This window comes from Penicillium brevicompactum, assembly GCF_028827555.1.
Source record: "Penicillium brevicompactum strain IBT 35665 chromosome Unknown utg000006l_segment0_segment0, whole genome shotgun sequence".
Classification (NCBI taxonomy): domain Eukaryota; kingdom Fungi; phylum Ascomycota; class Eurotiomycetes; order Eurotiales; family Aspergillaceae; genus Penicillium; species Penicillium brevicompactum.
Genome location: NW_026623209.1, coordinates 6,213,477 through 6,231,402, shown reverse-complemented (window position 1 = coordinate 6,231,402; position 17,926 = coordinate 6,213,477). Strand labels below are relative to the sequence as shown.

General features: G+C 49.1%; 11 protein-coding genes across 11 annotated transcripts; 5 read left to right on the top strand and 6 right to left on the bottom strand.

Moving 5' to 3' along the window:
* Window positions 1–415: 415 nt before the first annotated feature.
* N7506_010578 (SDR family oxidoreductase) lies at window positions 416–1,584 on the top strand (the record flags this gene model as incomplete). The annotated part of the gene is made up of 5 exons (XM_056959871.1): window positions 416–852; window positions 915–1,224; window positions 1,286–1,341; window positions 1,390–1,498; window positions 1,552–1,584. 5 exons carry the CDS (start codon window positions 416–418, stop codon window positions 1,582–1,584), a joined length of 945 nt encoding a protein of 314 aa, XP_056809261.1.
* A 253-nt stretch (window positions 1,585–1,837) lies between these two features.
* Window positions 1,838–2,645, bottom strand: N7506_010577 (uncharacterized protein; the record flags this gene model as incomplete). Its single annotated transcript, XM_056959870.1, has 3 exons — window positions 1,838–2,264; window positions 2,340–2,473; window positions 2,526–2,645. The coding sequence occupies 3 exons, from the start codon at window positions 2,643–2,645 to the stop codon at window positions 1,838–1,840; spliced, it is 681 nt and encodes a 226-aa protein (XP_056809260.1).
* Window positions 2,646–5,190: 2,545 nt separating this feature from the next.
* Window positions 5,191–6,450, top strand: N7506_010576 (uncharacterized protein; the record flags this gene model as incomplete). Its single annotated transcript, XM_056959869.1, has 2 exons — window positions 5,191–5,529; window positions 5,593–6,450. The coding sequence occupies 2 exons, from the start codon at window positions 5,191–5,193 to the stop codon at window positions 6,448–6,450; spliced, it is 1,197 nt and encodes a 398-aa protein (XP_056809259.1).
* A 212-nt stretch (window positions 6,451–6,662) lies between these two features.
* N7506_010575 (uncharacterized protein) lies at window positions 6,663–7,040 on the bottom strand (the record flags this gene model as incomplete). The annotated part of the gene is made up of 2 exons (XM_056959868.1): window positions 6,663–6,756; window positions 6,805–7,040. The coding sequence occupies 2 exons, from the start codon at window positions 7,038–7,040 to the stop codon at window positions 6,663–6,665; spliced, it is 330 nt and encodes a 109-aa protein (XP_056809258.1).
* A 536-nt stretch (window positions 7,041–7,576) lies between these two features.
* N7506_010574 (uncharacterized protein) lies at window positions 7,577–8,860 on the bottom strand (the record flags this gene model as incomplete). Its single annotated transcript, XM_056959867.1, has 3 exons — window positions 7,577–7,699; window positions 7,947–8,499; window positions 8,553–8,860. The coding sequence occupies 3 exons, from the start codon at window positions 8,858–8,860 to the stop codon at window positions 7,577–7,579; spliced, it is 984 nt and encodes a 327-aa protein (XP_056809257.1).
* Window positions 8,861–8,922: 62 nt separating this feature from the next.
* N7506_010573 (putative pentafunctional AROM polypeptide) lies at window positions 8,923–11,266 on the top strand (the record flags this gene model as incomplete). Its single annotated transcript, XM_056959866.1, has 2 exons — window positions 8,923–11,025; window positions 11,057–11,266. 2 exons carry the CDS (start codon window positions 8,923–8,925, stop codon window positions 11,264–11,266), a joined length of 2,313 nt encoding a protein of 770 aa, XP_056809256.1.
* A 569-nt stretch (window positions 11,267–11,835) lies between these two features.
* N7506_010572 (sugar phosphate isomerase/epimerase family protein) lies at window positions 11,836–12,855 on the top strand (the record flags this gene model as incomplete). The annotated part of the gene is made up of 1 exon (XM_056959865.1): window positions 11,836–12,855. One exon carries the CDS (start codon window positions 11,836–11,838, stop codon window positions 12,853–12,855), a length of 1,020 nt encoding a protein of 339 aa, XP_056809255.1.
* A 103-nt stretch (window positions 12,856–12,958) lies between these two features.
* On the bottom strand, window positions 12,959–13,708 carry N7506_010571 (putative pathogenesis associated protein Pep2; the record flags this gene model as incomplete). Its single annotated transcript, XM_056959864.1, has 2 exons — window positions 12,959–13,532; window positions 13,581–13,708. 2 exons carry the CDS (start codon window positions 13,706–13,708, stop codon window positions 12,959–12,961), a joined length of 702 nt encoding a protein of 233 aa, XP_056809254.1.
* A 411-nt stretch (window positions 13,709–14,119) lies between these two features.
* On the bottom strand, window positions 14,120–15,046 carry N7506_010570 (shikimate dehydrogenase family protein; the record flags this gene model as incomplete). Its single annotated transcript, XM_056959863.1, has 1 exon — window positions 14,120–15,046. One exon carries the CDS (start codon window positions 15,044–15,046, stop codon window positions 14,120–14,122), a length of 927 nt encoding a protein of 308 aa, XP_056809253.1.
* A 310-nt stretch (window positions 15,047–15,356) lies between these two features.
* N7506_010569 (shikimate dehydrogenase family protein) lies at window positions 15,357–16,241 on the top strand (the record flags this gene model as incomplete). Its single annotated transcript, XM_056959862.1, has 1 exon — window positions 15,357–16,241. One exon carries the CDS (start codon window positions 15,357–15,359, stop codon window positions 16,239–16,241), a length of 885 nt encoding a protein of 294 aa, XP_056809252.1.
* A 208-nt stretch (window positions 16,242–16,449) lies between these two features.
* Window positions 16,450–17,042, bottom strand: N7506_010568 (uncharacterized protein; the record flags this gene model as incomplete). Its single annotated transcript, XM_056959861.1, has 2 exons — window positions 16,450–16,457; window positions 16,523–17,042. 2 exons carry the CDS (start codon window positions 17,040–17,042, stop codon window positions 16,450–16,452), a joined length of 528 nt encoding a protein of 175 aa, XP_056809251.1.
* Between the last annotated feature and the right edge of the window lie 884 nt (window positions 17,043–17,926).

Sequence of the window (17,926 nt, the reverse complement as noted above, 5' to 3'; positions counted from 1 at the left end):
TGCGGCGAAATGCCCAGAATTACACAAAGCTGTTGTAGCTGAGTACATTGTTCCGGCGGACCAAGTCAACTCCGAAGATGACATATGGAATCAACACGAAAAATGAAACATCGGCATTCCCCTGTGGACGGGTAGGTACCATGTCCACGGAGAATGGCCAGTCGTTGGCAGGGCAAAAACATACAAGATGAGTGATATATACAATCAAGTGCGAAGTAGAATGGCTGGACAGCCAAATTAGACTGAAAGATCGAGGGCCAAGACTCGGCCTTCGTGCCGATGCCGGCTAACATTTCAGGCGATTGTTGGATTACGTAATTAACTATGACGCCGAATCCCCGCACTCGCTCGTGATAGTCTTGGGATTCTTTTGTTTTCTACGGAATTTTCCTAAGGAAAAGGACTCATCGATCACATGAACCGTTTGCGCGCTTGTTTTAGATCAATTGGACATCTCCGACATTCATCTGCCTTCACAACTCCCAGTCTCTCCGCTTACCCCACCCCTTTCGCTTCAACAGTCAACCGAGCTTCTATCCAACGCACCATGGCTTCCGCAATCGCAAAGCGCCTTGAGGGCAAGACTGTCCTCGTCACCGGTGCTTCTTCCGGAATCGGCAAGAGCACTGCGAAGGAATTCGCCCGCTCGTCTCCAAAGAACTTGAAGCTCATTCTGACTGCGCGTCGCATTGATACATTGAAGGAGGTCGCCGAAGAGATCAAGCAGGAAGTTGGCGACGGTGTCCAGGTTCTCCCCGTGAAGCTAGATGTCAGCAACCCAGAGGAAATCAACAACTTTGTTCCCTCCCTGCCGGAAGAGTTCAAGCAGATTGATGTCCTGGTCAACAACGCGTGAGTCATGTCTTCCAGGATCAGTGTAGTCTTCCTAGTGGTACTGATATATTCCAATACAGTGGTTTGGTCAAGGGTGTTGCACAGGCACCGGGCATTGCTGCTGAGGACCTGAAGGTCATGTTTGACACCAACGTTACCGGTCTCATCAACATGACCCAGGCAATCCTGCCCATTTTCAAGGCGCGCTCTGAGGGTGGCCGTGGTGACATTATTAATATCGGCTCCATTGCCGGCCGCGAGCCTTACCCCGGCGGCAGCATCTACTGTGCCACCAAGGCCGCAGTCCGCTCTTTCACAGATGCGCTCCGCAAGGAACTCATCGCGACCAGAATCCGTGTCATTGAGATTGACCCCGGTCAGGTTGAGACAGTATGCTTGCATTCTCTGCCTACAATTGTGATGTCTGAAGATCTAACAAAGATTTTTCTAGGAATTCTCCGTTGTGCGCTTCTATGGAGACCAGTCCAAGGCCGATGCCGTCTACAAGTAAGACAATCCCACACAATCGATAATCCAACGACTAACAGGATGCAGGGGTGTTGAGCCATTAACTGGTGATGATATCGCGGAGGTGGTTGTGTTCGCCGCCAGCCGTCGTGAAAACGTGGTCATCGCGGATACCCTGATCTTCCCTAGCCACCAGGTAAGCTAAGCCTCCTGCGAGATTACTCGTGCTTCCATACTAACCCTCTCTAGGCTGGTGCTGGGACCATGCATCGCAAGGCCTAAATTATGAACAAATGATAGACGTTTAGAAGGGTTCTAGGATTAGAACGCTATAATTGCACATATATCGAAAGCCGTGTCAGTCGATGTCATCTGGATTTATAATCCATCGCCAGCAATGGCTTACTAGATCGATGTGTAGATATGGGCCTGAGTATAGTTACAAATCGTACGGAGTAGTATATGTTATATTATACAATGCTAAATTATGCAGTGATGACCGTGACAGAATGGCGTAAAGAAACAGAGGTATCGATCAGAGAGCAGCGAAAGCCAAGGCGGCAGCAACACCGCCAGCAGCAGCCCAGCCGGCGCGTCCGGTGATCATGGGCATGGCAGCGTTACCAGTCTCAGTCGAGCTCGTGGCAGCAGCGCTGCTGCTGTCAGAAGAATCACCGGTGCTGGTACCAGTAGCGGTGCTAGCAGCAGTGTTGTCAGAGGCAGAAGCAGAGGTGGTCAAAGTAGATGCGCCCGTGGAAGCGGCAGTCGAAGCTGAAGCCGAGGCACCGGTGGTAGCGGAAGCGCCGGCAGCGCCAGTTCCAGTGATTGTAACAGGCATCAAGGCGCCGGGAATCTCAGTCCTCGGGACGCCGGTTTGGAATGCGGTAGTGAGGCCGCTCTCGTTCATGCTCACAGAGCAGCTGACAGATGTGGCGTCGTACTCGCATTTCTCCGAGATTGTGCTGTGATAGGCAGTGATCAGCTAATGTGGGGAGAAGCTTGATACGGATGATCGTCTCGCAGGGCTGGGTACTTACACTGATTCGGCGCCATACGCGATTGCGACGCTGGAATGCGCCTGCGCAACGGTGATGCCGCTGGGTGGGACACCACAGTCATCGGAGTCGGTGCTGCCGGGGCAGTTGATAACATAGGTGGTCGTAGAGCCGCTCTGGGAGAGGTTAGGATCTATGACCTATCGCAAGACCCGAATTTTGTCATACCGAACCAACGACCTTTCCAACGAGGTCCTGGGAGTCAAATCCAGGCAAGAATAGGGTGACGGTGTCGGCGGCGACAGCGGCGGTCGCGCCGGCAAGAAGAGCAAGGGATTGAACGCGCATGGTGTATATTTTTATTAACGAAAGTATAGAAGTCAAACGAGCGACAGTGGAAAACGTGAAGAGAAAGATGGGGTGAAATACAGGGCTCACGGGGTCTCTATCACAATTTATCTAAATGCCCTTGAAGATTGCTAGTCAAACTAGTCAGACTGCATAAGCAGAGGCTCTCGGTCTAAAGCGGATTTGGATAATGGAGTTTCAACAAGAAGCCCCGATTGGCCAATTACCAGTCCAGAACAAGATATGTCTAACCTGATATAGCTTGGTCCCTGCGCTAGTGAGGCAAGCAGTAGACGACTAGGCCTAATGAGGTAATCTAGCCCCTTAGTGGCTGACAGCAAAACAGGACCCAGACGCCTCTAGGGCACCCTGGCCCCAAAAAACACACCGCAGCCTCCGGGTTTTGGAGCAATTTTTCAACGTGGGGCGATGGGATAGCCGAACTTTGCCCCCTTGCGACCTACAATCATTGGCTCAATGGGTGCACCCTGGGGGCAAACTCCGGTCTCCACCGAAATTAGCTTTTCTTCACCTAAAGATAGCCTTGAGACTACACGGATCACGGCGCATGGCAGATGCTGAAGAAAAGCGAAGTTGCCGTTATATCATGCACACAAAGTATACTCTGCAAAATGTATAATCGCCACGTGTGGGCAGTCGTGCAACCACTGGCATAAGGTTCTGTGCTAAGCAATTCTGCTAACCCAGGTTGCGCCACTGGGGTATTTGCATACTTTTTTGGGGGTTTTGTTGACGCCCTACATCTGGCACCTTTAGGGTTACTGCAAAACAAAAACTATCTTCGCCGGCTCAGAACCCAGCTCAGCTAAGCTTGATATTCTCGAACCTGGTCAGTACATGCTGTTTTTTTCAGCAAATTTTCATGATCCGATTAACATTTCCACCTTCCAAAATAGGAAAATCTCGGTATTCATCTGTTTTCATCTGGAAGATATCAGATCATTGCTGATAAATGTGGAACCTAATTCGAGGGGTATTATACAGACTTGTACATTGGGCATCAGGACTGGAATACAAACTATGCAAACCAAGAGAACTTTTATGCTCCATCAATCCAAACCAGCGCAACGGGCGATGATGCCCCCAATAAACCCCAGAACCAGATGGGCCAAGTTTCACGTCTCAGTTCAACTTCATTTACGAATCCCCTGATACAAGGATATATATACGGCATGTCAGCTGCAGGTGTAGTATGCCTTGCGCTCTTGGCTTTGTCTGTCTTTGGTCGGTTTCTGGGTGGTATGCCACTGGAAAGCCGCTGTGCGGTCAGCATAGCCACTGCCTGTCGACCTCATGAAACCTGGAATGGGCTGTGGTATAGATAAGTCCCACATGCGAAGTTTTGCACAGATGTTGCGAAGCCTCTCATAAATGGGCAGCGTTACAGCTTATCGTGGGGAACGTGGAAACATACATCAGCATTCTCAATAAGAAGCCCCTAACAATGGTCACCACATGGGCAACCTTGGAAGTCAAAACACTGGACATAGTCTCCCGGAGCCAACACGGAAAATTCATCTTGATGCGGTTGAGCACCTCCAGGGCTCCAAAGCTGGGCATAGCCCCAATATCATGGATGCTGGCGCAGGCTAGCCATTATTTCCACCATTTTTATGCCAAGGCCTCTCCGGAGCTCCTTTCCCCCTCCTTTTTCTTACTTCTCTCTCTATACCCGTTTAGACTTTGCATAATTTGCACAAAATTAAATTTACAAATGTGACCGAGTCTACTTAGTAGCAAAAATCTGAATGAAAATCATCAAAGCTCGAGAGTTGACAAATGCCGATCGTCCGATGGCAAGTAAATCATGAGATCGTGGACCCTGGGCCACCATGATAAGTGGCTTGGTGACCATGTGCCCTCTCCTCGACGCTGCTCCATCTTCCAAGGCTGTACCCGCTTAATTTGCGGAGTGGTTGGTCGGGCTTAGTTGCCAAGCTTCGAAGACAGTAATGGTAAGCGATAAGATAGGGGTGCTTCCAATCACTGATCCCCAAGTGAACTAGAGCAGGTCTCTTTCAAAAAATATTCTGTTCACAATGACCAGATAACCCCTGGTCTCGCGATGTAACGAGGCCCACGTTCCAACATGGTTGGGCTTACTGCCAGACTAGCACCAAGTCGACTGAGTGCACTCCTTTCTCGCAGTATAGCTCTCGATCCGCTCATTTTCACCTTGGCAAGGCTGACAGCACCAAATGCTATTGCAACAATACTTATAAAAGACACTGGCTTCCGATACGAAGAATAAAACAGAAAGAAGGTTGCAACACTTGCAGGATTCGACTACACTTCCGAGAAAGTGAGCTAAGCAGGGCAGTTTACCACTCTGCCAAACTATCCTCTGCCAATTCCCAGATTCACCGCAACAATACCTCTCGGACCTAAAGCAAAGGCCCAAAGGAACTTCGAACTATAACGAGAGAACCGAAAACAACGCCCCACAGCGCAATTCTGTGCTCGCCTCTTGCAAGCCATTCACTCACTCGCTCGTGGTAACATTGGGAATTCAACACCTTCAACCATGACAGAAACGGTAGACCGGAACAAGGATGTCTACAAACTCGCTGCACTACCTTTCGTTCTGGAGCGCAAAGGGGACTATGATGAAGCGATCCGTATATACAAAACGGCTATTGAGATCCTGGATGAGTTGATCCAGAGATTCAAAAAAGGGCACGATGTCCGCAAAGTTAACAGGAAGATGTTTGAGCGGCAAGTGAATGTTCATCGTGAACGTTTAGCTTATTTGGAGGGCCTCAAGCGTACCGGCAGCTTCAGCAACATCGTCCTACCGCCCACCATCCTAGATGCAATGGAGGAGATGGAAAAGGAGAACGGGAAAACCTGGACATTGTCCCAGGTGAGCCTCACTCGTGATGTCTGAATTGGAGTGCGGGGGATTGCTCACACATCTCGATGTTAGATTCGCAAAGCTCTTCATGAATTCCAAAAAAATGCCCCGCCCAACGCTGCGCCAGACCTGAGCGCAGCCCCAGTTCACATTCACCCGTTCCTCAGCACGGGTTCATTAGAAGTTCCATTCTTCTCTCCAACCCTGGTGCCATCTGAACCTACGATCACTTATCGAATAACACATTCTTCGGAACTTGTTGATCTGGGCATGCGGTCTCACTGGTTCTTTGTGAAAGACATCACCAACACACATGTTCTGTACGCCCTGCAGTTCATTTGGAGTAACGAAGTGCCCATTGTTGAGACTGTTCTTCGGCGAGCTGGTGAATTCTTGCCTCAAATTGGAGCGACAAGTGTGAAGATTCAGAAGATGAAAGGAGGCAGTTTCCGACTCACTACACGCACAATCCCGGATATGGGAGCGATAACCGAAATTCCAGATGGAGAGATGCAGAGGAAAAATTGGTCACCACGGCGATTTGAGTATGGTGGTCGCAAGTTCGTTTGGAAAAGCGCTGCCGCAGAAGGGAAGAAAGAGGAAGGCGGGTTTTTTGGTAGTTTCGGAATCGCGTGGGAGACGCTGTATGAGACCAAACGAGTCTGGGCCAAGGAAGGAAGCCGGACAGGAAAGATGGAAGATGAGATTGTTGGTTCCAGATTGTGCTGGGGGGAGAAGAAGGGTGGAAACGGTGCGGATCACAGCATTCATATGGTTGGTGGCTTGGACTTGTACTTCCGAGAGCATTTGTTGGCGGCGCAATTGTCAAGATTGGCGCGTGCCAGCTATCCACCACATAAGGATACCACAGGGATCGAAGTCGCAGCCGTCGGTGCCACCTGGCTGGGAATTGCCGCTTCTCTTGCGTGAATGAAGGTAGCCCCGTTGTTCATGCGAGATGACTTGGTGTTATTTTCTTTCGCGCAATGTACCACGGTGGCAAATGCCCTGCATCCGAGAGAGGCTTGCTTGAGGTCATGAATGTAGTCTCGGTATCTGTGCATCCAGGGTTGAGCGGCTTGCTTATCACATCCACACACACTCTCTCTCTCTCTCTTTCTCTCTCGCTCTTTCTTTATCTTTCAGGTAGTTGCTGGCTGTTGAAGCTGCTCCAGAAAATCTTTGTCCAGGTCTCCTGCGTAGAATCCTAGGTTTTGAGCGAAGGTAGGTTGTTGCCTGAGTCGAGTCAGTATAGTATGCATCATGGAAAGAGAAGCAACGCACCTGTTTGATGGCATAGAAGTGACCATTTCCTCAAAAAGTGCATCGAAGCCTCCCGTCTCTCCGAAAGCATTCTCCCTTGGCGAGCGAGGAGCAAAAGACATCGGTGATTCCGCTACTCGAATAGCTGTATGAGCAGGGGTGGGGAGCTCAGGATGTGGATCAAGTCCCTGCAACGTAGGTGTTCGGACAAATAAATTGGGAAATCCATCGGCTCTTGCGCCCAAACTTTGGATCATGGGTGTCTCTGTTGATACCTCCTGATTTAAAGGATGTGTGAGACCGCTTGTCTCGTTCGGCCTTCCTGACACTGTCTCTATGGATGGTAGGTGTGAAGACACCCGGTTCTCGATGAATTCTTTTTGGTCACAATGGGTATTCGGAAATCCGATTTCCAGACATTGTCGGGCTTTTAAAGCAAAGCAACGAAGAAGTGGGGATTTGTGGGTTGGTCCGGTTATTTCCACGTACAGGTCAAGTAGATGAACGGTAGATTGTAATGATCTACCGGTTAATTCCTTCCCGGTGGTGCTTATTAGCGTTGAGCTTTTGCTCACAAGTGCCAAAACCACAAAGTTGATGGTAAGATGCAAAAGCAACACGGGAGGAGTAACACATCTAGCGTTATGATCATATGGATGCTCCGCAATCAACAAATCTTGCTCGGCCTGTAAGTTACTGCTGAGGTCAGATGCTTCTGCATGGGGCATATTGAACGGTGTGCATAAAATCCGAGCTAGACTTCTCATCAGACTGCTGATTTTGTTGAAAATACTCAAGGCTCGTAGAGGTCCCTGGGGCAAATTTTGATTTCGACTCTGTGAGCGTTCCAAAGTGTTTGCCCAAACGCTCCATTCTTCCATGCTGTCTTCACTGATGTTTCCTTCTTCTTGTTGTTCTGTTAAAGACAAACACGGTGCTCTACCCAGAACGCTCGAAGTCATATTATCGAGTAGAACACATCCATGGAACGTGTGACAATATCGGTGTGTCCTGGCAGCCGTGGGCAGGGAGGCCAACATTCTGGATGCCAAGCCAGTCAGTCTCCATGCATATGCTATATCATCTTGCATAATCTGAATCAACACAAGAATCAAGACCGCTTGTATGTGCCCTAGCTCCAAGCTTGAGGATGATTTCATTACTTGAGAGAGAATCTCGGTTTGGATGTGTAGATGATCTGGATATGCCGTGTCGTTTGTGTCACTTTGGAGTGTTTCGTATGCCACGAGAGCCCAGAGGACTAGGCTTGATCCTTCTCGATGAACTTTTCGCAACTGGGCGCTAGTGTGCATTGTTCTTAGCATGTCATGGTGCTCCAAAATCGGAAACCAGCAGTGTGTGTATTTGAAATAGTTGTCCAGGATGTTGAGTGTATCCACTGGATACGCCAGATCTAGGATCGCTGGCAAGCTTCGACAGTTTGATGTAGTGGGCTGTTGAGATATGAGTTCATTCGGTCCTGTTGTTGAAGGGCCAATACCACCAGTCGTCACGTCTGGCGTGCTGGAGATCTCCAGGGTATCCCATTCAGGTTCATCGGCGACAGTGAGTGTAGAGCTCTCCTGAGAATCATGATCGAGAAGAACAGGCATCTCTTTGGCGAGTCGGGACTTACGCCACAAAGTCGCAGGGTCTTTGGCAAGGAAGTGGTCATTGTTTCGTGATTTCGCCAAAAGGCCGTGTACCGTGTTTTCGCTGGCCGGAACGTGCTGAATCACGAGCCCAAGAATAGTCTCTAGGCTTCTGACATATCCAGGCGCCAGGCCTCGCCGGCCACCGCCATTTTCGTAAGTGCAGGAACGGTCGCCCGCTCGGCAGATAGAGCAAGCAGGCTGCTCACCGTCACACTTTGACTTCCGCCGACGACATTGATCGCATGCCCTATAGATTCTTTGCCTTTTCGTTGGCCTAGAGGGTGACATCCTCCAACTTGGGTTTCCATCACAATGTCCCTCATTACGAGCCCCGAAGAGATGTCGTCGTCCACCGTATCACGTGATCGGGTATAATTTAACCGGAAGGCAACTTTCGAAGTCAACTGGGAAACCAACTCCATCTTGCGAGGGAGGAACTCCTCTCACACTCATTTTGGGGTGCAAAGGGACTCTAATCAGCGGGATGTCAGCGGGATTGTCACCACATGATTTCAGTGCCGCCGGTACTCGACGACAAAGTGAGCTTGGCAGCCGACGATACGACTCCGATGCAACTATTTTGCTTGTCGGGTTCATCGGAGCAGGTAAAAAGACTTTGGGATTCATTGCGTCTGCTGCTCTCCGCAGACGCTTTATCGATTTCGAAGCATTCTTCCAGGGGCGAGTCCAGTCATCCCCCCAGGAGTTTGCTGCCACCCATGGATTCGCACGGTATCGCGAGCTTGAGGTAGAAATATGCCAAGAGATCATCGCAAAACATCGAACCGGTTGTGTTGTTGCTGGTCTAGGCGTGACAGCCAGTCTTCCTCGTCCGGGTGTTTGGGACACATTGACACAGCAACATCCCGTGATTTACGTGCGAAGAAACAAGGCTGACCTTCAACAACTGATCGGAGGTGATCCCGCAAGATTCGAACGTATTTTCGAAATTGGAAACGCTTTCTACGAGTCGATCTCCAACTTTGACTTCTTCAATCTCACCCAGGAGGTGACCCGTCGAGGTGGAAATACGGTCCACGCATCTCTCAAATTGAAGGAGATCGAGCGCGTGTTTGTGGCCTTCTTGCTCCGTATATTTGGAAAACCAAAGCAGCAACTTTTTTCGGTCGATGCTTTCTCCGAAGCCCACACGTATGCACTCCACTTATCCCTCAACGATCTCGAAGAACGTGATGATTTGGATGATCTCGACACCGGGGCAGACGCTATCAATCTCCTCCTGGTGTACGAAGATTACTCTCACGAAAAAATCATGGAGAGGCTTTCTCGTCATATGACAATCCTTCGAACCCATACCCGTGTCCCAATCATCATCGACGCAAAGGCAGATCCACAGAAGACCCTCACAAGCTATTACACGTTCCTGGAGAACTTGCAACGGGTAGCCCCCGATGCTTTTACTATCTCGATTGCCACGAATCCATTGATCATCAAGGAGATTCATTCGACGAGAAGTCACTCCAGAATGATTGTTGTTCATGATCAATCAGGCCCTCTAGGGCTTGAAACCCCCGATACATTAATATCCTCTATCCGGTCTTTGTTGCAGCAACTTAAACCCGAGGCTCTTCGTTTGGTTGGCAAACGCGCTACTCACGAGGATACACTCTCATGTGTTGCCTTCCGTCAGAAATTACGAGATGACTTGAATATCCCTGTCATTGCTTATAATGAATGCTCTGAGGGCCGAGCTTCAATGATCTTGAACCCCACTCTTTCTCCTTTGACTATATATTCTAATTCGAATGTTGCGCTCTCTATGCAACAAGCGCAACAAGCGCTTAGCTCGCTATCTCTACAGCCAAAAAAATCATTCATGATTGTTGGTCAAGATGTTCGTCTCAGTCTGTCACCGGCAATGCACAGCACTGCTTATAACTCGGGGGGCATCCCGCACATCTACAACTACCAAGAGATCCAGAATGTTTCCCATGTCGAAGACATTTTGAAACATCCTTCAATTGACAGCGCCCTGGACGGTATTGCCATTTCTTTACCATTCAAAACGGAAGTCCTCCGATTACTTGACGTGGTTAGCCCAGATGCCAGAGACATCAACGCGGTTAACACTGTGGTGCTGAAGCATCGTACTGATTCGAACTGTGTGAAGACACGCTTTTATCATGGACACAACACAGATTATGTTGGAATCAAAGATTGCGTTTACAGCCACCTGTCTCCTGCGAACGCCATCCGAGATGGTAGCACAGCTCTCATAATAGGGGCCGGTGGCATGGCCCGCGCCGCTATCTACGCTTGTTACCAACTAGGAGTTCGCCGCATCTTTGTCTACAACAGAACGTCTTCAAATGCGCAGAGCCTAGTTCAATACTACCGTGACTGGGCAAGATCGAAAGGAGACTATGATCTCCACCTTGATGTTATCGAGTGTGTGGATGCTGCATGGCCGCCAGACTTTCGTCTACCCACGATCGTGGTTTCATGTATACCCGGGAGACATCCGGATACTCACTCACCTGTTGAATTCCGGATCTCTGATAAATGGCTTGAGAGTCGGACCGGAGGAGTTTATGTTGAGGTCGGTCGTCCATCTAATTTGCCATCAGTGTGTGATGTGCCGCTAATCATGTGCATAGGTGGGATATGGTCCTTTCAAAACCGTTTTGATGGAACAGCTTACTCCATGGTCAAGCAAGGGATGGGTCATCGTTGATGGACTGAAGGTTTTGGTCGGACAGGGCATTGCGCAGTATGAGCTGTTCACGCGTAGACCAGCACCCGTCCATATCATGCGCCGGGCAGTTCAAGAAGAGGCTTTCAGGAACGGATACTTCTGTATGTGCTGAATTGGCTCCGTAAATATGGAGCATTCCCTATCCATGGATGGATCATTTGCCAAGTAACTCACACATACATGGATAAGTATAGCATACGTAAATTACGATTTTCGTCTCAAAGTACAGGAGGACTTTTTAAGCATGCGCGGCGTTCGTCAAGATTCATGGAATACAACTTCTTCGCCTCAAAAGGCCGCTGGAATTGACAGAAATAATAATAATGGTGAAATGGAAGGAAAGTCGGCGAAACGAGAAGAAAAGAAAAGAAGCAAATGAGAAATGAGAAAAGCCGGAGAGGGATCCAAGTTACTCAGGCCTAACCTGCAGGCGTGGGTCCCCCCATCCCGCCCCCTCCAGGGCTGTACCTTTCTGATTCCCGCACACCCTAGCCTCTAGGGCTAGGAACCCGGGACCGACCAGGCTAAGTTCATAGCCGGACCCCACCGATGACTGCATTGGAGGCAACTAGCATAGACAGTGTCCTCCGATCGCATTGCCCTCAACTCTGTTTCTTTTTTGACGAGTGTTATTTTTTTTGGCTTTCAGAATCTTCTTGGATCTACGACAAGTCGCACATCATGTCATATCAACCAGCTATCATGAGTGCTTCCTTGGGGCGAGCTTGGCTCCATGACCTTGATCACAAATTGGAGCAAGCCTCGAAAGTTGGTTTCAAAGGAATAGAGATATTCTATGAGGATCTCGACTACTGTGCTCGCAGAATCGCCGGAAATGATGAGCCTACAACTGATCAGCTCCTTCAGGCAGCTGAACAAATTCAGACAAAATGCCACTCCCAGGGTCTTGAAATCATCGCCCTGCAGCCGTTCCTTTTTTACGAAGGCCTGAAAGACCGAGAACAGCATGCACGATTGATCGAAAAAATGGAATTTTGGCTGCAAATCGTCAAACGATTGAAGACCAAAACGATACAAATTCCTGCCAACTTTCTTTCTGCGGACCAACTCACCGATGACATTGATGTCATAGTTGCCGACCTTCGACAACTCGCGGATATGGGCGCAGCTCAAACCCCTGTTGTCCGCTATGCATACGAGAATTTGTGCTGGAGTACCGTCAACGATACCTGGGAAAAAGCTTGGGACGTGGTTAAGCGGGTTGATCGTCCAAATTTTGGAATCTGCTTGGACACCTTCAACATTGCTGGAAAGGTCTGGGCGGACCCCGCATCTGTGACTGGCAAGACAGTCAATGCAGAGGTGGAACTGCATGAGTCCATTCGGAGATTAGTTGCCGAAGTCGACGTGACCAAAGTCTTCTACCTTCAAGTTGTAGACGCGGAGCGAATGGAGTCGCCGCTCGTGCCGGGCCACCCCTTCCATGTCGATGGTCAACCTTCGCGAATGAACTGGTCGCGAAATGCGCGGACTTTCATGTATGAGGAGGATCGTGGGGCATACATGCCTGTGGAAAGCATTGCCAAAGCGATTGTGTTTGAATTGGGATACAAGGGATGGATCTCAATGGAGTTGTTTTCCAGGACAATGTCCGATGAGGGGAAGAATGTACCGGATCTACATGCGCAAAGGGGTATCTCCGCTTGGAAGAAGCTGCAAGAGAGGCTAGAATTGAAGTAAAATTTGATTTACATTGAGATTCAGTATGCAGGTGAAGAATATTGATTGAAGTTACATGACGTTTATGTTCCTCGTTTCACCAACATGCTGCACAATGGAATTTCTAGACCTCAATTTCCTTGCCTTCCAACCATTCTTTAGCAAGGCGGTACAACAAATCATGCTTCTGTCCACAGGCAGTTCCTTCATGTCGCCTATGACCCGGCATGTCTTTCAACACTGTGACTCCCATAGTGAGCTCCTGACAATACGCCAAGCACTTGTATCCTTCGGGGTACGAGTTGAGTTTCTCGACGTTGATTTCTGGGAACTGATTTGGAATAACAGGCAGCAGCTTGTCTTTCTCGTACCAGTGTCTCACAAATCGAGCGCCCCAGCGACCATCAACTTTTTCAAAGAAAAAGCAAAATCGGCAATCCGCCTCTGCATCCACCTCCACTCCTTCGATTTTGAATCGCTGTGTAATTGTAGCCTTCATCTTGGTCACAGCGCGAGTAGCATCAGGAGTGATATCAGTTGTGACACCATGGCATCGGTGCATTATAAAAGCCCCTTTATCCATGCCGGCTTGGGAGGCTGCCATGAAGTCCAAGTAAGATACCCGACCAGACCATGTGGTATACACGTATGCTCCTGGGTGGAAAATCGATTCGAAATTCTCCCATTCACATGCATCTCTTGCTAAAGTTAGCTCGAATTCGGTCTCAGTGGTGGGTATAACATACCGGTAGCAGGGCCAGCCTTCAGCTAGTTCGCGGAGTTTAGCACGTTCGAGAACGAGGTTGTCTGGCCCATTGTTACGTATAGCGCTTTCGGGCCAGGTACCCTCAGGCAAGGAGTGAAGATTCGGCATCATCAAAAATTCTTATCGCACTCAGCATATGGCCAGGGGCAGACTTGCAGACCTTTTGTATCACGTATAAGTATGTCCGATTTGCGGGGTTTCCTTGCTTCCGTCCCCGGCTTTATTCATTGCCGATGAATTTGCTTCCAAGAAATCGGCTGTATACTGTCTAACATTGAAAGCTTCGGTTGGTCACTTCCGGTAATGCGTTGGCATTCGCTTGCAATAATGTCTGTTCTTTCTTGCTTTTTTCCGGCGCTTTAAATGTGCCTCTGGCTTGGGCAGACTTCAAAGGTCAGGTAGTTCGAGTGACGTATATGCATACAATAAAAAGTTCATCTGGTACGCTACGTCTGAGAGGTCTTTAGAATGTACAAGCTGTGAGATAATCATGTTTGTTTGATCTTGGTGAAATGATAATTAAAAATTGATCGCTTTACTTTCTTCTGCCGCCTTCATCAAAGCTTCCCACGCTCCCTGGCGATCCAAGTTCCGGACGCATTCCTCTCCGGCCCACAAGCGCCACTGCTCCTCGATTTGATAGCCGATAATATGAGTTCCTTCTACATAGGGCCACCCCAGATCCTCGCCCAATTTGATCATTCTCGTCCGTCTTGGCTTGAAGCACATATCCAACAAGACGCCCTTTTCGGGTCGCGACAGGAAAGTTTCAAGTATAGCAGCCACCCTCACCTCCGTCTCGGTCTTCGGCTCAAAGTCTGGTATCGTTCCAACCACATAATATGGACTGGAGAGCTCCTTCGCCTGCTCAACTGTCTTCACGTGGACGATGGTCGGTATGGAGGCCAGCTTTAGTGAATCTCGGATGAGATCTGCCACTTCCTGGTCGTCGCGATTCAGAACGTAGATGGTTGGGCAGTGTAGATGGGTAGAAAGGGCATACACAGCTGCGCGACTTGCGCCTCCGGCTCCCACGATGAGTGCGGTGGCAGGTGATGTCGCTGAGGGTCTTTCGTTCTCGTTGCCTTTTTCTAGAAGACAGCCTTTAACTCCTCGCCAATCCGTGTTGGTACCGCAGACTTTTCGCTTGTCGAGTCCTTTGTAGTAGACATTGTTGCATGCACCGATCATGCTTGCGAGCTCGTCCAGCTCGTCCAGATGTTTCATCACCGAGTTTTTGTAGGGCATGGTCACGACCAAACCGGCTGTAGTCGGCGCCCTGGCGAGCTGTAGGAGTTCCTCAATCGAAGAGCACTCCGTTGAGTAGAAGGTCCAAGGAAGGCCGAGAGATTTGGCGATATGGTTGTGCATGCTGTAGGCGATGGAGTGGGTGACACCCAAGCCGACCAAGTGAAGGGTCATCTCTTGAGACTGAGGGGCTGTCATCTTGACTCTCGGTTTAAGTGAAAGACGTGGGTCTTGTACACAATCGGAAAGTCACTCTTAACAAAGCTGTCATTCTCTACTTTTTATCTCGTACTTGCGGATGTGGACTTTCCGTTGACCCACATCCGACTAAAGTCATAACCGATTCATCATCGCGCCTTCTACGGTCACTTACAATCATATAACAATGATTCTATTTTATTTTAAAACTCGGTCAACCTGGAAGCTCTCAGTTTTTCAATTTAACATTCCCTTCCATCCGAAACTCTTTTCCTCGACGCGCAACCCTGAGCACAACCCTGCAAACGCCATGGCTTCGACGAATATATATCCACAAAAGAGCTTCCACATTTTTGGAAAAGGTATCGCTTTCAGCGTCTCGCCCACCATCCACAATGCCGGCTTTGAACACTATGGCCTTCCCTACAACTATACAATTCGGGAGTCCGACAGTATCGATGAGGTTGCTTCCTTGATTTCAGACGAGCGATTCGGCGGAGCAAGCGTCACAATGCCACATAAGCTCCAAGTCCACAAATTTTGTGACAAACAGACCAAGACAGCCCAACTCATTGGTGCCATCAATACCCTCATTGTGGAGGGAAGTGGAGATCAGCGAACAGTGACAGGCGACAACACCGACTGGTCCGGCCTTTACAGCATCGTTGTTTCGCACTTCAGACAAAAGGAACAGCAACCCAATGTTGGGCTTGTGATTGGAGCCGGAGGAGCATCACGGGCTGCACTATACTCCATGCATCAAGCTGGAATCAAGAAAATCTTCCTGGTCAATCGAACCCTGGCAACGGCGGAGAAAGTGAAGCACGATTTCAGCCAAGCATTCGACATCAAGGTGATCGCGAGGCTTGAGGATCTCTCTGATAGCCCAGATGTTATAATTGGCACTGTTCCAGCAGATACTACATCCGAAAGCCAGTTCTCTTCGTTGTTCGGGCCACAGGGTCTCTGTGTTGATATGTCATACAAGCCAAGACAAACTCCGCTCTTGACAGCAGCCCAGAAGCATCAAGGATGGGATACAGTGACGGGTGTGGAAGTACTTCTCGCACAAGCGTTTGATCAATTTCGCCTGTGGACGAAATTAGAGCCGCCAAGAGAAGTTATGGCTGAAGCGATTGCTGCTCTTGATAAGAAGAGGCAAGGGGCAGCTGTAGTTCAAAGTGGCATGCTCTAGGACGCGAAAACATTGCATTTTAGGCCTATGTATTCTTTCAATCTCAAAAGACACTTACAGGGTTTACAGATCCAATCCTCGCAAGCACCGTACAAGATGACTACAAAAAAGAACATCCATGGATACATCATTCACTGGATTCAAACCCAGTTCATAAAATTGATTAGATTCAGATATTCCCAATCGGATCGATGCATTTGCCAGATCATCAAAAACCTATCGTGCTATGTTAGCTTCATCTGATAGCGGTACCACAGACCAGCTAGTCAACCCGGACTCACCACGTAATTGGTATTCTGGTAATCCGCAAATCTTCGAAGACCCAATTGGTCTAGGTCTCTGTTCCCATATCCTGCCCTGAGACATTCTATTCCCCCAGTCTCGAATTTCCTGCTCCAAAATTGGCAAGTTATGACAGTTCACAATCTGATACCCGGTAGCCGTGGGTCGTATCAGTAATGCAAGAACATTCAGAACCCAGAATTTGCAACTCGTCGACCTGCCGGGATGGTTCAGGCTGCTGTCATACGTCCTAATGATTCTGTCGACTGTCGGATGCCAGGGGGTGCTGATGTCAGCGATACGATAAAGACCGACGAGGAGGTGGAAGTTGAGTATTCCCGCCGTAAAGCCATGTTCGGGTTGGTATCCAGATCCCTTGTCCTTGATGCGGTAGACCATACCTCCCGTTGTGTCTGCGCGCAGATATAGACCCCAATAGAATTCATTTGGCTCTGGTGGTTCATCTTTGGCGAGAAGAAAAACGTAAAGGCCACCAACTTTGAACTCTGTTGGTGACATCTGCACTAGGAAAATGCTTCAAGCCTCGTGGATTGAGGCTCTGCCGCTATCTTTGGTGTTGCGGGTTAGACCTGCGCACAGTGAGTAGAGCAACAAGTCTTTGGGGAAATCTCGACAGCAAAGCTCTGAGATCCCTGGCAGTTCCAAGGTTTGGATGACACTTCGTTTCAATTACTCATGTACCCTGGAACTTGTGCACCGGGAATGTCGCACACTGAAGGCTATCAATAAGTGCGTCTCAGGCACAATGTCGTGTCATTACGGCATGAAGTGAATGCAACCCTTTATCTGAATCTCTGGGTTGCCCTCGATCACAGGTTATGCAGGTATCTAGCCCTGACTGCCCCGAGGCGATGACATGGTCAGTCTTAGGCGCCTGTCTAACCTAGACCACATTGTGTTGTAGCACTTGTGCTACATGAAGATAGCATTAGAAAGTCCTCATCACTTTAGGTTCCAGTGACAATGTGTGGTTCAGTGCCTCGTGCGGCTCAACATCAATCGGTCCATCATTTCAGCGTAGGTTTCCGCTAAGCGCTACTCCGAAACAGCATCCCGTACTCCGTACGACTTTCCGCATGTTGACAGTTGCATGACAGCCGAGGTCATGATCAATCACACCCCGTCCGTTTGACGGATCATATCACGATCAGCCCACATTGCAAACGACCCCAATCAACTTGATTGGTCATCGAGTTTCTTTCTAGAAGAATTAAGGTAGGGCCTAGTTTCAATTTCAAATCTCGAAACAGATATCGAAATGCGAAGGGCTTCGAGTTGCGGTCATGGGCCGTGATGAACACCAACGTCCAGATTGGGCATCGCGCCCGGGGAAGTACGAAGTACCGTGGAAGTTTAAACTCGCACAGAACTGGTTATTTACG